Consider the following 15,501-nt stretch of genomic DNA (forward strand, 5'->3'; position numbering starts at 1 on the left):
AGGAGGAAATAAAGAGAAGCTAAGAGACTGAGTGTGGCGGTGAAATGACGGCTGTGTAATGCTGAAATGGGAACAGGTAGGGGGCCGGATGGGTGAGGACAGTGACTAATGAAGGTTGAGGCCAGGAGGGTTATGGGAACATAGGATGTATTGCAGGGAAAGTTCCTACCTACACAATTCAGAGAAGCTGGTGTCAGTGGGAAGATCCATATGGGACAGGCTGTGAAGCAGTCATTGAGATGAGGGGTATCGTGTCTGCCAGCGTGTTCAGCAACAGGGTAGTCCACTTGTTTCTCGGTCACAGTTTGTCGGTTGACATTAATGTGGACAGACAACTTTTTTTTTTTTAAAGGTAACTAAAGACTGATTTGAATACAGTGTTCTAAAGAGTCCACACATTGCCCTACTTGAGTTGTATTACAATCTACAGGGTGGTCAGAAAATGTGTGAAATGCTTGTAGGGATGTTACAGGGCAGGTTGTACTGAGGCATCAATGTTAAGAAAGAAATTTGATATGCTGCGCCTTTTCAGAGTTATTTAGCATTGAAGTTAGCCAATCAGATCGTTGCGCGCGTAAATTCAAGTTTCAGCTAACCAGACACAGCACTCGTTGGGCAACACTGCCCCTGGCAGGCCGCTCGAATGCGAGCGCACGACACCCCGATTGGCTAAATTCTGTGCTAAATAACTCAGAAACGGAGCAACGTATCGAATTTCTTTCTTAACATTTATGCCTCAGTACAACCTGCCCTGTAACATCCCTACAAGCATTTCATATATTTTCTGACCACCCTGTATATTACAAAATGGGTAAGGTTGTCACCCACTCCCAACGGCAGAGCGCCTCCCTAATGGCAACAAAAATTTGATTTTTTAGTATTTCACACAATTACTGACTGAATTTTAAAGGAATTGATATGCTGTTACAATATACTTATTAAGAGGTGCACTAGTATGTTAAAGACTTAACCCAACAATTCAGGTATTGAAGTTAGAAACTGTGTGTATATACCTTGAGGTAGTGTATCTCACAAATTATCCAGATTATACTCGTCCAGTATTTGAGAACAAGAGCACTTGGTGACTTCCAAAAAACTTGCTCATAATTTCAAAGCTTTTTCAAACTTTTTCTTGCTGGCACGCCCACAAACTAACGTAAGGAAAAAAAGTTTATTGCTCGCTACATTTGCACTGTTGTGTGCTAAAAATTCAGGATCAGGCATGACATTTTAGTTTTCTACTATGTTGTACTAACTCTAATTGCAACACATTCAGAAAGTACCCACCTCTTCTACTACATGTAGCTTCAGAATTGTATCATCATAAGACACAATTCACGAGGTGCGGGTGAATAAACTGAAACTGCAAGGACAAGCTGAAAATTAATGCCTCAATTTTTTATTCTGTTTTCAATGCCATTCGAGATATTGCACATCATGTGTATTACTTGATCAACTTCCCTGGTTTGCTGACACAAATTCAGTGGCGTTTGTACGGACCCCAGGACACGTAGGCATCCCAGGCAACGAACTTGCCGACAGGCTGGCCAAACAGACTATGCGGAAACTGCTTCTAGAGATGGGCATCTCTGAACTTGACCTGTGTTCTGACTAGAGTGTTGCAACACGCAATGTTTGACCGGTCACGGCTCATCTGTTGACGGGGGGGGGGACCGAGCCGCTCGTGTCCGGCCCCGTAAGACTCGGCTCGGTCACGTACTCGCCCATGTGTGATGTCCGGATTCCGTGGATAACCTAGCATGACCGGTCACCACTGACGTCTCACCTCGCCTCGCTCCGGCTCGCTGCACTGTACTGTACAAATCAAACGCCTCTCTCTCTCTCTCTCTCTCTCTCTCTCTCTCTCTCTCTCTCTCTCACACACACACACACACACACACACACACACACACACACACACACACACACACACACACACACACACAATGTGTTTGTCCCTCTCTCTTTTAATACAAAAGTAACGTTTCCAAGAACGAGCACGTGACACAGATAAATGCATAAAGCACTTGGAAAGTAAAATGATATTTCAATACAATCGCAGATAGGAGACGTAGCAGTTTTATGTCTGGAAGTGATCAGTCTTCTCACAAACGAAAGTCAAGGCTCGATTTTTAATCCTTTGTACCTCCTCTTAAAAAATACGTATCTGTTAGTACACATCAATTACGCTAGTTAATTATAAATCTATCGCGTATCATAATGAAACAGTGCTTTTAACGGCAGTAACTACTCACCTGACAGTCAGTGTCATTGACACTGCAAATTTGTTGCAGTTTGTGAAACCAAAGAACAACTAACTGGATTGTCGGTTCTTTTTCGCCTTCTAATTCATCTGTGGCCTCTTTAAATGGTCTCAGAAAATGCCAAATTTTTCCTGAAATCTCATTATCATATCCTTGCAATCTGTAAGCAGAGTCCTTTTCCGTCAGCAAAGCAGCAACTTCGTTATATGGAATGTGTAAGAATTCCAGCATAGTTTACAAGCTGTTCCAGCGTGTGCAGACCTCTTGTTTCGACGATGATTTCAAAGACGAGCAGAGACCACTTTTCTCAATGAACCTTACAATGCATTTTGCAGTATTTATTGTTGATGTGATGTTCGGGCACGATTTAACAAGAAGTTATCTTCATCTAAAGTATGGCTAAGTGCTGTGTTTATATAAAGAGCAGCACAAGGAATCCTTTTGTGATTTTCCAAAGCCTTTAGTACATTAGCAACCTGGTCGGAGACAAAAACAAAACTGTGCAACGTGTGCAGCGAAATGTCCCAATCGGCCATCCTCTCTTCAATTTCTTTCATAATATTTACTCCCGTCTTCTTAACATCAGGGAATTTTGTTGTAAATAAAACATTTTTCACAGGGGACCAATCTGTGTTAATGTAATGTGTTGTAAGTGTCAAACAGTGCACCTGATTATGTGAATCAGTCCACATATCAACTGTGGCAGCACTTGTTTTATTAATAATTTCCGTAATAACAGAAGGCATTATGCTGCTTCGCATTGCATCAGCTAGTTCTTTGACATGTCTGCTTATAGTAGAGGGATGTGGCATGACATCTGCCACGTTAACTTCTCCATAATGCGCACCTAGATGTATTAATTCTTGGCCTAGTTCTCTCAAATCTTTACCGGAAACAGCATTAAAAGGTCTTATATCTTTAGCGCACATTGCAACACATTTTTCTGTAACAATATGTTTTATTACTGCCGATATCCCTGAAGGAGCTGTATCTTTGTGAGGTTTCCTGCAACTGTGTTTCTTTAAATGAGGGGTTCCCGACTGGAAACACAATAATGTGGAGCAGTTTATGCACAATACGTACCCAGTAGACGCACTGTTTTCGTCTACAACCAACAGAAATGTACTCCATACTTGCTTTTTTAGACCTTCCCGTTCCTTCAATGAGTAAACATTGGTTTCAATCTTGTGGAGCTGACACAGAAGCATTCAAGAGTCTATTGCACGAACTCGAAGTAGTCTTTGATAAACAAGACGCAAAGGGCAGGAAGAAGGCACAAAATAACAAATACCACGGGCCAGCAAGGGAAGACGACAACAGATCGCATAATCACACTGGTCAGTTAGGAAACCAGGGTTATGGAAATCAAGGTTACGCTATTCGAGGTTATGGAAACCAGACACATGGAAACCAGAACGTCAGGGAACAGGGTCAATCTAGACAAGGAATCTGGGACAGGAGGAATAATGAACGGCAAAGCGACCGTAATTGGAGAGAGCGAAACCAAGGACAACAGGAGAACCAGGAGATTGGAATTAGACCTGCAAATCCTAATGCACGTCAGAGGGGGGGGAGTCTGACAAGGGATTGGCGCTAGTCCATAGGACTCCACCACATCTCTCGCACAAAAAAGTTCGTGGAATAATAGTAGTTTAAGTGGTGTACATAATAGAATAGGCAAATATATGAACCTTTCTTCGGGGAACAATAATCGTTGCATTAGTAGATTAAGATTGTTAAAGTATTAACATGCTGCGTTGTCTCGCATAAGAATTTACTGCTGCTATCCTTTTTTGTTTATGTTCGCGACTTCCAATGTCGATGGAGTAGGAGACACTACCTCTCCATGAACAATGTTTTTGTCCTTTCCTGTCTGGTGTACATGTTGAGGGATAATGATGAGTGAGGAGATGTCGCACAAATGGGCGCATACAAGAACGTGCTCTGAGGAGCGTTCTGGGAAGTCGTGATACGCTCCATAGCGGCCACAACCAGTTCGTGAGACGTTCATACCAATGCTTGCAGGCACGCGTCAGTGCACTGCAAGAGTGTGGTATATTGCGTGATTTCGAGGATGAATACGGGCAGTATTGTTTTTACAGTGATGCACCAGCATTGTTGTCTGGCTAGTCGGGGTGAACCTGTGAGCGTTTGACTCCCTAGACGGTAGAAATGCGGGCATAAAGCCTACCGTGCCAATGTGCTGGTTGGGGATTTAGTGTGCTGCTTGTGACTGTCGCAGATGAATAACCGAGGAATTATACTTGGAGATTCGTGACATACTGTGTAGCTGGTGTGTGGTGGGCGACAGAATCCTCAACGGGAACCAGTCCTGGCTTGGTCATATTAGGTCTTACTGCACTGGCTTCCTCGCACTGCGCGATTACAGAGAGACCCACACCACAAATGAGAAGCCCGTACTGGCTGCAGTCTCACTCGGATAATGAGACGTGTAATGTGTCTGAAGCTACGTGCTACGTATTCGGTCACGGCTTCTTTGTTCGGTCACTAGAACCAGTGAGGGCAGCCTATCCAGTTAGGCTGTGCTCGCCCCATCTCGTATTTTGTGCTCGCGTACTCAGTCGCGCAGGACTCTAGTTCTGACTTACACCGCAGGGTTTTTCGGCTTTGGGAGACAGAGTGACGTAACAGTGCACACGACAAAGTTCACGTCATTAAGGAGACGACGGACGTGTGGAAGTCTTCCGTGTGGGCCTCTCGCAGGGAATCGGTCGTCCTCTGCCAGCTCCGCATCGGCCACACTGGGGTGACACACGGCTACCTCCTGCGCTGCGAAGACCCGCCTCAGTGTCGGAGCAGCACCCGGTTGACAGTGGCCCATATTCTGGTGCACTGCCCCACTTTGACTGTCCGGTGATGAAATCTCGGGTTACCGGACTCGTTGCCGCTCATTTTATCTGATGACACCTAGTGTTTTTAGGGTGAAGGTTTTAATGTGTCGCAGAGTGGCTGGCTTTTCCTTTTTATTTTCTTGGTCGGCCAGCCGATGTAGTCTGCTTTTTTTGTTTTACTCTCTTCTGTTTCTAGCATCTCTGTTGTTTTCTTGTCCTCATTTGTTCCTTTTAGTGTATGTTGCCTTTCCTTGTTTCTTGTGGTTTTTCCTTTCTTTTTGTTTTGTGTTATATGTCTCTTCTGTTTTATTCTCACACTTGTGGCATTGTTTTATTAGGAACAAGGGACCGATGAGCTTGTAGTTTGGTCCCTTCCCCCCCACTTTTAAACCAACCGACCAACAAATTGGAAGAGTTTGTATATGAGGGGAGCACCCTCTCTTTCAGCATGACAGTGGCAGACCACATACAAGAACATAAATAACATCTTCGAAGACTTTACTTTGATAGTGATGAAGTGGTACAAGTAGAGGTGAAGTGAAGTGGCTCTGTCGATAGTCAAACAATCTACAGCGACGGTATAAAAGAACTGGTCTGTCGTCGGAAGAAATTGGTTTGGCACCAGGGAAACTGTTGAGAAATAAATATGAGGACTTGAAGAATAAAGGTGCAGAATGATGATAAAGTTTGTTTCACGTAGGAGGATATAAGATGAACATCAACAAAAGCAAAACGAGGATAATGGAATGTAGTTGAATTAAGTCGGGTGAGGGAATTAGATTAGGAAATGAGACACTTAAAAGTAGTAAAGGAGTTTTGCTATTTGGGGAGCAAAATAACTGACGATGGTTGAAGTAGAGAGGATATAAAATGTAGACTGGCAATGGCAAGGAAAGCGTTTCTGAAGAAGAGAAATTTGTTAACATCAAGTATAGATTTAAGTGCCAGGAAGTCGTTTCTGAAGGTATTTGTTTGGAGTGTGGCCATGTATGGAAGTGAAACGTGGACGATAAATAGTTTGGACAAGAAGAGAATAGAAGGTTTTGAAATGTGCTACACAAAAATGCTGAAGATTAGATGGGTGGATCACATAACTAATGAGGAGGTATTGAATAGAATCGGGGAGAAGAGGAGTTTGTGGCACAAGTTGACTAGAAGAAGGGATCGGTTGGTAGGACATGTCCTGAGGCATCAAGGGATCACCAATTTAGTATTGGAGGGCAGCATGGAGGGTAAAAATTGTAGAGGGAGACCAAGAGATGAATACACTAAGCAGATTCAGAAGGATGTAGGCTGCAGTAGGTACTGGGAGATGAAGAAGCGTGCACAGGATAGAGTAGCATGGAGAGCTGCATCAAACCAGTCTCAGGACTGAAGACCACAACAACAACAACAACAAGTGCAACAGCCGTGCCGCAGTGGTAACACTAGTTCCCATCAGACTGCCGAAGGTAAGCACTATCGGGCTGGGCTGGCACTCAGATGGGTGACCGTCCGGACTGCCGAGCGCTGTTGGCAAGCGAGGTGCACTCGGCCCTTGTGAGGCAAACTGAGGAGCTACTCGGTTGAGAAGTGGCGGCTATGGTCTCGTAAACTGACATACGGCCGAGAGAGCGGTGTGCTAACCGCATGCCCCTCCGTATCTGTATCCGGTGATGCCTGTGACCTGAGGATGACACAGTGGCTGATCAGTACCATTGGGCCTTCCGAGGCCTGTTCGGATGAGGTTTACTTTTATTTAAACACTCTGAGTTTTCACATAAAAAGTTTGGAGGCACTACTTTTGCTGTATTCCCTCCTAATAAAACCAACATGATTAGGTTTTTCCACCTTCAACCATAATGGTTTTACGTGCTTAATTTCAGATACGTAACATATTAACTCATTTGTAAAGTAATGGAATGTTTGAAGCTGTGTTGTATGTGGGAGTTTGATTCTTTAAACGTGTGTGTGTGTGGCGGGGGGGGGGGGGGGGGGGGGTAGGAAAGATCTAACTATCTTGTTGCACATAATAGTGAGGCGATGTGAAGGTAATATATGCAACATATATATAACTAAAGTAACATAATGTTCCTTCTGGTTTCCTAGTCGTCAGAAATATTTTTTTCGTGTGTTGGCAAATCTCCTCCTACACTGCAATGAACTGTTCCTTTTCTTCTGCCCTGCACAGGTGTGAGGCACCCGAACATAAAGTGCGACGCGTGCTTCAAGCACGGCATCCGTGGGATGCGATGGAAGTGCGTCCAGTGCTACGACTTTGACATCTGCACACAGTGCTATATGGCCGACAAGCACGACACGGACCACGCCTTCGAGAGGTTCGAGACCAACAGGTCTGTCGGGTGAGTATTCTGCGTCGCAGAGCCTATTTGCTCTCCTAATATTTCGGAGACGCACTTGCGAGTTTACCAGTACCGGATGTTATTGAAAATGGGATTCCGTTGAACACTGACTTGGAACATATGATGTTGAGTTAAGCAACTTTACTGTTCTAAATCCACGTAGCAATATTGACATCTTGTAAAGAAAATACATTCCTGTGGGACTGACAATCAGGGCACAGCACGTTGTTCTGAGTGGAGATTAATGTACAGACACTGAAGTAATATCTGGTGTGCCACGAGAGATTGTAAGAGCACCATTGTATGTTATATACTGAACCACCCAGACAGCATAATCAGATACCAACATAACTTTGTACACGTACACTACTAGCTGCAGGTGGTGCAATTGATTAGAGTTGCAATTCTCTGCGACAGGTAAAATGGCCACCAGAGGACATTAGTGATCTTCCTGGTTATTGATCAGAGTTGCAATTCTCTACGACAGGTAAAATGGCCACCAGAGGACATTAGTGATCTTCCTGGTTAATGTTTTTACTAGGCTCTGTGGGCTATATGAGTTGTGACCAAAAGGTAATGGGAAATTTTGTTTTCTTAAAGAATCTTTATTTATTCATCAGCTTTCTCCCTCGGCATAATTCCTCTCAGATATAATATGAGGGTTGAATGAAAAGTAATGCCTCCACCTTTGTTAATTAGGTTTGGATGGGAATATTTTAATAAATCAAATGCAGAAATAATCCTTAGAATGTGATGTTTAATTACCAATATTCACTTCTCCACATAATCACCAGCCAATTGGACACATTTCTGCCAACGATGAACAGGTTTTCTGAAGCTGTCACGGAAGAAGTCGACACTCTGTTTTTGCAACCACAGTCTCACAGTTCTCTCAACGTCTTCATCGGAAGCATAATGATATACCCTCAGATCGTCTTTCATTATCGGGAACAGATGGAAATCGGGGTGCTAAATTTTGACTGTATGGAGGATGGTTAGATTCAGTCTCTGAAGTGCTGCTTTGGTGGCACATGAAGTGTGTGGTTTGGCATTGCCATGCTGCAGGAAAACATTTCCCTTTTCCTTTCTGATCCTTGTTAGCCATCTTTTCAGAGTTTGAAGCGTTGTGATGTAATGCTATGAATTTATTATTGTGCCACGATGGAGGAAATCGACAAGGATAGCACCATCTGTGTCCCAGAATACAGTGGCCACGATTTTTCCAGCTGAGAGCGGCGTCTTGAATTTATTTTTCTGCGACGAGTCTTTGTGTCGGTATTCCGTAAACTGACATTTCGTCTCCTGTCACAATTGAATGGAGAAAGGCGTCACCTTCGTTCTCGTTGCGAGACAAGTTCCTAGCAAATTTCAGGTCTGTGTGCTTTCGTTTCAGGAGTCAGCATCCAGGATGCCCATCATGCGCAAATCCTCTGATAGCCAAGCAAAGCAAAAATGTGCCCCACATGTTCTTGTGAAATGCCAATTGTGCTTGCAATTTCTCTCTGAGTGATACAACGATTGTCTTGATTTAATCTGCCAACATTTTGCTTGTGGAACTCGGAGGGGTGGGGGATGGGGGGGGGGGGGGGTCCTGTCACAGGATGTCCAACTCTTTCTTTGTCACGGAGGTCAGATGTTCCCGCCTCAACATCTTTAAACTTACACACCCAACTGTGCACAGTACTCACATCGACACAATCACCATAAACTGCTTTCATTCTCTGATGAATCTCCTTTGGAGCAACACCGTCTGCTGTCAAGAATTCAATGACTGCACGTTGCTTAAATTGCATTGACTGACTTTCTGCGCAGAGTTCCATGCTTTACACTGTAACAACACAACCGTTGAATGCTAAGGCTTCCCGCCAACTGGAGCTGTAGAGAAGAGGCTACAGAATGATCCAGTACCTGCCACATACCAATGATGCCAACTATGAAGAGTTGCGAAGGTGGAGGCATTACTTTTCAGTCAACCCTCGTACACTTGTGCCAGTGCTGTTTCCAATTTTGGAAGCATTTCTGGAACCTACTTTTTGTAACGTTCAGCTCATTCAGTGGTTCTGTTTTTGTGTCATTAGTAGCGGCAAACCAACGTCCTTTCGCAGTTCTCTCCAGCCTCGGGAAGAGAAAGAAGTCACAGGGGACCGTATCTGATGAATATAGTGACTGAGACAGCATAACAGTTTCATTTTTTGTCAAAAAATCGTGAACGAGCATTGAGGTGTGAACAGGAGCATTATCGTGATGCAATTTCCACGAGTGGTTTTGCCACAAATCTGGCACATTACTTCGGATTGCTACTCGCAAATGGTACATAAGTTCCAGTTAGTATCCCTTACTGACTGTATGACCGTAAGGCAGGAAGTTGTGATGCACTGTCCCTTTGTGATTGAAGAAAACAGTGAGAACAACATTCAAGTGTGATCGAACTTGTTGAATACTTTTACCGTATTTACTCGAATCAAAGCCGCACTTTTTTTCCGGTTTTTGTAATCCAAAAAATCGCCTGCGGCTTAGAATCGAGTGCAAAGTAAGCGGAAGTTCTGAAAAATGTTGGTAGGTGCCGCCACAACTAACTTCTGCCGTCGAATATATGTAGCGCTACACAGGCATGCTTTGCAGGCACAAAGATAAATACTGGCGCCAAAACCTCTGCGTCAGTAAATAAATTAAATAAAAAAAAGTGGAAGACGAGATTTTTTTTTCTCCACCCCGAGTTTCGACCGCTGCATTTTCGTACATTATCCAACGAAGTAAATACAAATTCCGTATTGTTCATCTTTGAAAGTAGCAGCATTTCAATGTACTACAAAAATCCGACTGGAAAGACTGGGATGTTTGTCACTATTGCCCTCTCTACGTTCTGAATTTTTTCCTACCTGTGAGAAGAGATGGTTGCTAATAGGAACTTTTATGAATTGTGAATCACATGCAGTATTCTCTTCACCATAAGAATAATACGAATATAAACATTTTGCCATGTATTCTTTCGTGGTTGCTGCTATCTCATTTAAATCCTGTCTGCCTAATAAACTATGAAACTAGAGTGAGACAACAGCAAACGCGGAAGAATATACATATCATGTCATGTTTATATTCGTATTATTCTTATGCCTAAGAGCGATACAGTCAGAAATGAAGCACGGCAATTGACTAGATTTTTGAATTTAAGATGACTCTAATTTATGTGCAGAATGTAACGTACTAAAGAGGCGTCTACCAAGATTTTCAAACAGAGAAAAATTTTCACTAAACTCTCGTTCAGAACATCTTCTAACATACGCAGTCTATTATTTGGTTCTTGTTGATCATTATCAAAGAAAGTATCACTGTAAGTAACAACAAATAGCAGTTTCTTGCCATTGTTTCGCTAATGAAACAATTCCTCTTTTATTGTAAGCAGCGGTAACCTGCACAAAAGCAAGCCATGCTGCGAGCGGCAACAGGTCGTAAGCACTCATTATCAGAATGCGACAAACAATGCATGACACAGTACAATAATGCATTTTCAGCTTAGAGTGACGTAAACACCTATAACAAAGAGAACGACACTTATCAGATCAAAGAAAAATAAGCAATCAATTCAAACCAGACGAAGCACGTGAAAAAGGAAGGGTACCCATATAAATACGGACGGAGGGCCTGACACATAGCACTAAAGCTTAACTGCTAAGCTTAAGACTCGAACCAAACTACTGTAGCTGTATCGTCATTCATTCGACCTAAATTGTGTCTCATATTACAATGGACCAACTTTGTTTCAATTTGGAGGTGCGACCTAAAACTTTTCTCTCCCCTTGAATTTTGAGTCTCAAATTTCAGGTGTGGCTTAGATTCGGGATAATTTTTTTTCCTCGATTTTGAGTCTCATTTTTCAGGTGCGGCTTAGATTTGAGTAAATGCGGTAGTTTCCATTGGGACAATAGGGCCTCAATTTCAACATCGTACCCTCGTTTTGTCACCTCTTATAACCTCTTTTAGAAGTTGTGGATTGTTGTTGGATTCATTCAGCAATTTCTGAGTGATGTCTGGGCACCATCATTTTTGGCTGGAATTCAGTAATTTTGGAACAAACTTTGGTAGTACACATGTTATGCGTAAAACAGCCAAAAACATTGCTTGGCACGAGCCAAAGGATTTGCCGGCATCATCAGCAACTTCTGTGACGGTGATTAACTGATTGCTTTATTTTTTTCACATTGTTGTCAGTAATTGACGTGTTTGGGCACCCAGGGCAGTCGTCGTCTTACTTGTAATAGATTCGCCAAAAGCCACAGTCGACATTTCGAATGCACTTTATTCTATTTTTTGAGCAAAATTTAATGCAAATTCTTCGCTCCATCTTTTTCGAAATAATAAATTTATCGAGTACTGTAAAACACGTATAACCTTTCTGACCTTCAACAATAAACTAAATATTGAAAATAACTGAAAATGGAAACATAAATCAGGAACACATGTACTAACAATGTGATCACTGTGAAGGACATGAAGATGACATGTACTCGTATGAGGCACCACTACCAGCAACTGACAGATTTTGAAAGCAGCCTCGTTGTGGGTCTTTATTTAGGTACTGATGTACTGAGAAGAGTGGGAGAGAAAAGACAGTTGCTAGATGTAATAAAGAGAAGAAAAAGAAATTGGATTGGGCATATATTAAGGAAGAATGACGGACTGATAAAAACAGTTTTAGAAGGTTATGTAGAAGGGAAAAGGAAGCGAGGAAGGAAGAGGTTCCAGATACTGGATGACATGATGGATGGTACAACATACAGCAGCCTTTACGAGGAAGCAATGGATTGCAGAAAATGGAGAGGCAAAGGACCTGCTGATATAGCAGATAACTGATGATGATTTAGGCAGCTGGTCAAATTGTGCAGTATCCAAATCTGCAGGGCACTCAGACGTGACAATAACTCCGTCGGACTGCACGGGGGTCCGAGTGGAGCCTTACTCGTCACGAAGGTTCAGGTCGACTGCATTTGATTTCCACGAGGAAGGACTGTCGCATCGTGCACAGAGTGTAATCCCTTCGCATTTGCGCCTGCCGTCTTGTAGGGCAGCGGTTTAATAATAATATTAATCAGTAAAAGGAAATATTAAAATATGGAACTATTTCTGTGGTGAGCCAGAAGGCAATGGAGGACATATATACCATTGTTTCCAGTCTGCAAATCCACATTCTTGTCCAGCCCACTGAAAGAAATATTTCTATTCTCTATTTACTCAGCTGGGTCAGGAACTATGATTATAAATGAAGATTTTGAGCTCTAATTGATAGATGTATTTGATAAATTTTCACAGTCAAAACATTCCAGCCGTCATTTCACCACCACACCCAGTCTTGTAATTTATTTTTATTTTTATTTTTCTCCTTTCCGCTACTTACCCCCTTCCCCCTGTGCACCTTCTCTCCTACACTCCATCTAAACTGCAACACTTCACTGTCCGCCACTCCCACCATACTATCCCTCCCCCTCCGCTTTCCTAAAACCTTCTTGACAACTTGGGGTACAGCACCGCCTTGGCTCCGTCCCCGGACCTTCCTGCTCCGTGACCTTTGTCAATTTCCCAAGGATGGTACCCCTTCACTTGTTTATCGTCGGGCATTTGCTGCTCTATGTGCACACATCAAGGAAGCCACATTTATTTACACTGATGGCTCGAAAACATCGTTAGGTGTAGGGAGTGCCTATATTGTTGGCGACACCCCAAATCGATTTCGGCTTCCCGACCAGTGTTCGGTATATACTGCAGAGCTTTATGCTGTTCTCCAGGCTGTCCAATACATCCGTCGCCATCAGCGGATACAGTATGTTATCTGCTCAGACTCTCTCAGCCCTCTCCTCAGTCTCCAAGCTCTCTACCCTGTCCACCCTCTGGTCCACCGGATTCAGGACAGCTTCCACTTGCTCCACTTGGGGGGGTGTCTCTGTGGCATTCCTCTGGATCCCAGGACACGTTGGTATCTGTGGAAATGAGGCGGCCGATATAGCAGCCAAGGCTGCAGTCTCTCTTCTTCGGCCAGCTATTCGCACGATTCCCTTCACCGATCTATGGAGTGTTTTATGTCGTCGTGTAACTCTTTTATGGCACGCACATTGGTCGACACTTCCCCATAATAAATTGCGGGTCGTGAAAGCTCTTCCCTGTGCTAGGACCTCTTCCTCCAGAACGCGTCGTCGGGAGGAGGTAATTTTAACTAGACTCCGGATAGGACACTGTCTTTTTTGCCATCGACATCTTTTAAGCGGCGATCCTCCCCCACTCTGTCCCCACTGCTCTCAGCTGTGGACGGTAAGGCACCTTTTAATTGAGTGCCCCTATTTTACTCCGTTACGCGCCTGTCTACGGCTGTTGCCTGATATATCTTCCATTTTAGCAGATGACACGCGCTCAGCCGATCACGTTCTCGAGTTTATTAGTGCCAATGAGATGACGTTAGTCATTTGAAGCTCTTTTTGGGGACAACCAACCCCCTTCTATAGTGGTTTTTTAAGCTTTCCTTCTATTTTTAGTTTCTCCAATTTTTTGAGTTTCGTTCCCATTTCTGCCTTTTCCTAAGTCACAGACTGGGTGCTAATGACCATAACAAAAAAAAATTAAAAATTAAAAAAAAAAGTCCCTCCCCCTCCCTGCCCCAACCTCCTCCTTACCCCCACCCAGTCACCATTCCCATCATGCAATGGTGCTGCTGCTCGCAGTGTAGTTTCAGCTCTCTGAGACTGCAGATGTGTGTGCAAGTTGCGCTTGCGTGAGTGTGTATGTGCGTGTGTGTACTTGAATATGTTACCTAGACAAATGTATTCCCAAAATTTCATTATTTTTTTGTATTGCAATTTTTTTTCCATTAGTGTATTTTATACATAATCACAGCGTACGCTGCAATAATATGTAATTGACTTATTTTCATCAGTAAATTTGTATATTATTATACACTTTAAAGTTTCATTCCTTAAGGTACATCCCTTGGATGTTCCCACAGTTGACACATTAACTAAAAAGTCCAGCTATTTGCTGGAAACCTTTTCATTTACCTACTGTCTACTGTAACAACAGCTCGTTTGCAGGGTGGACATGCCTCCTCGCAAGGGAGGTGTGAAGCTTCAGCTGAAGGGTATATTCATCGGAGCCAAAGTGGTCAGGGGGCCGAGCTGGGACTGGGGAAATCAGGACGGAGGAGAAGGTGAGTTCAAAGCCACAAGTAGTTACCTTCTGCTATTTGATTCAAGCTTCTCATATAGAGAAAATGGAAGGAGTGATCTACAAAAAGGTACGGCCAAACTTTCAGGAAACATTCCTCACACACAAATAAGGAAAATATGTTATGTGGACATGTGTCCGGAAATGCTTAATTTCCATGTTAGAGCTCATTTTAGTTCGTCAGCATGTACTGTACTTCCTCGATTCACCGCCAGTGGGCTGACGAGAATCCACACGCAATTGTGCAATCATGTCATCAACACAGATTTTCTGTGAATGTTTGGGCAGGCATTGTCGGTGATGTCTCGATTGGGCCCCCTCATTCTTCCACCTACGCTCAATGGAGCACGTTAACATGATTTCATATGGGATACTCTACCTGTGCTGCTAGAACGTGTGCCTTTACAAGTACGACACAACATTTGGTTCTTGCACGATGGAGCTCCTGCACATTTCAGTCGAAGTGCTCGTACGCTTCTCAACGACAGATTCGGTGACTGACGGATTGGTAGAGGCGGACCAATTCCGTGGCCTCCACGCTCTCCTGACCTCAACCCTCTCGACTGTCATTTATGGGGGCATTTGAAAGCTCTTCTCTACGCAACCCCGATACCAAATGTAGAGACTCTTCGTGCTCGTATTGTGGACAGCCATTCTCCAGGGCCGCATCAGCGCATCAGGGATTCCATGCGACGGAGGGTGGATGCATGTATCCTCGCTAACGGAGGACATTTTGAACATTTCCTGTAACAAAGTGTTTGAAGTCACGCTGGTACGTTCTGTTGGTGTGTGTTTCCATTCCATGATTAATGTGATTTGAAGAGAAGTAATAAAATG

The 15,501-nt window shown here is 43.4% G+C and overlaps 1 protein-coding gene across 1 annotated transcript in view; it reads left to right on the forward strand.

The window, feature by feature from the left end:
* The window catches only part of LOC126426677 (E3 ubiquitin-protein ligase MIB2), a 224,885-nt gene that overhangs the window by 13,249 nt on the left and 196,135 nt on the right, over window positions 1-15,501 (forward strand). Inside the window, exons 3-4 of the mRNA XM_050088569.1 lie at window positions 7,287-7,458; window positions 14,532-14,647. Coding sequence (XP_049944526.1) covers window positions 7,287-7,458; window positions 14,532-14,647 — 288 coding nt within the window. The remainder of the gene's footprint in view (window positions 1-7,286; window positions 7,459-14,531; window positions 14,648-15,501) is intronic.

Source organism: Schistocerca serialis, chromosome 11, assembly GCF_023864345.2.
Source record: "Schistocerca serialis cubense isolate TAMUIC-IGC-003099 chromosome 11, iqSchSeri2.2, whole genome shotgun sequence".
Taxonomy (NCBI): Eukaryota; Metazoa; Arthropoda; class Insecta; order Orthoptera; family Acrididae; genus Schistocerca; species Schistocerca serialis.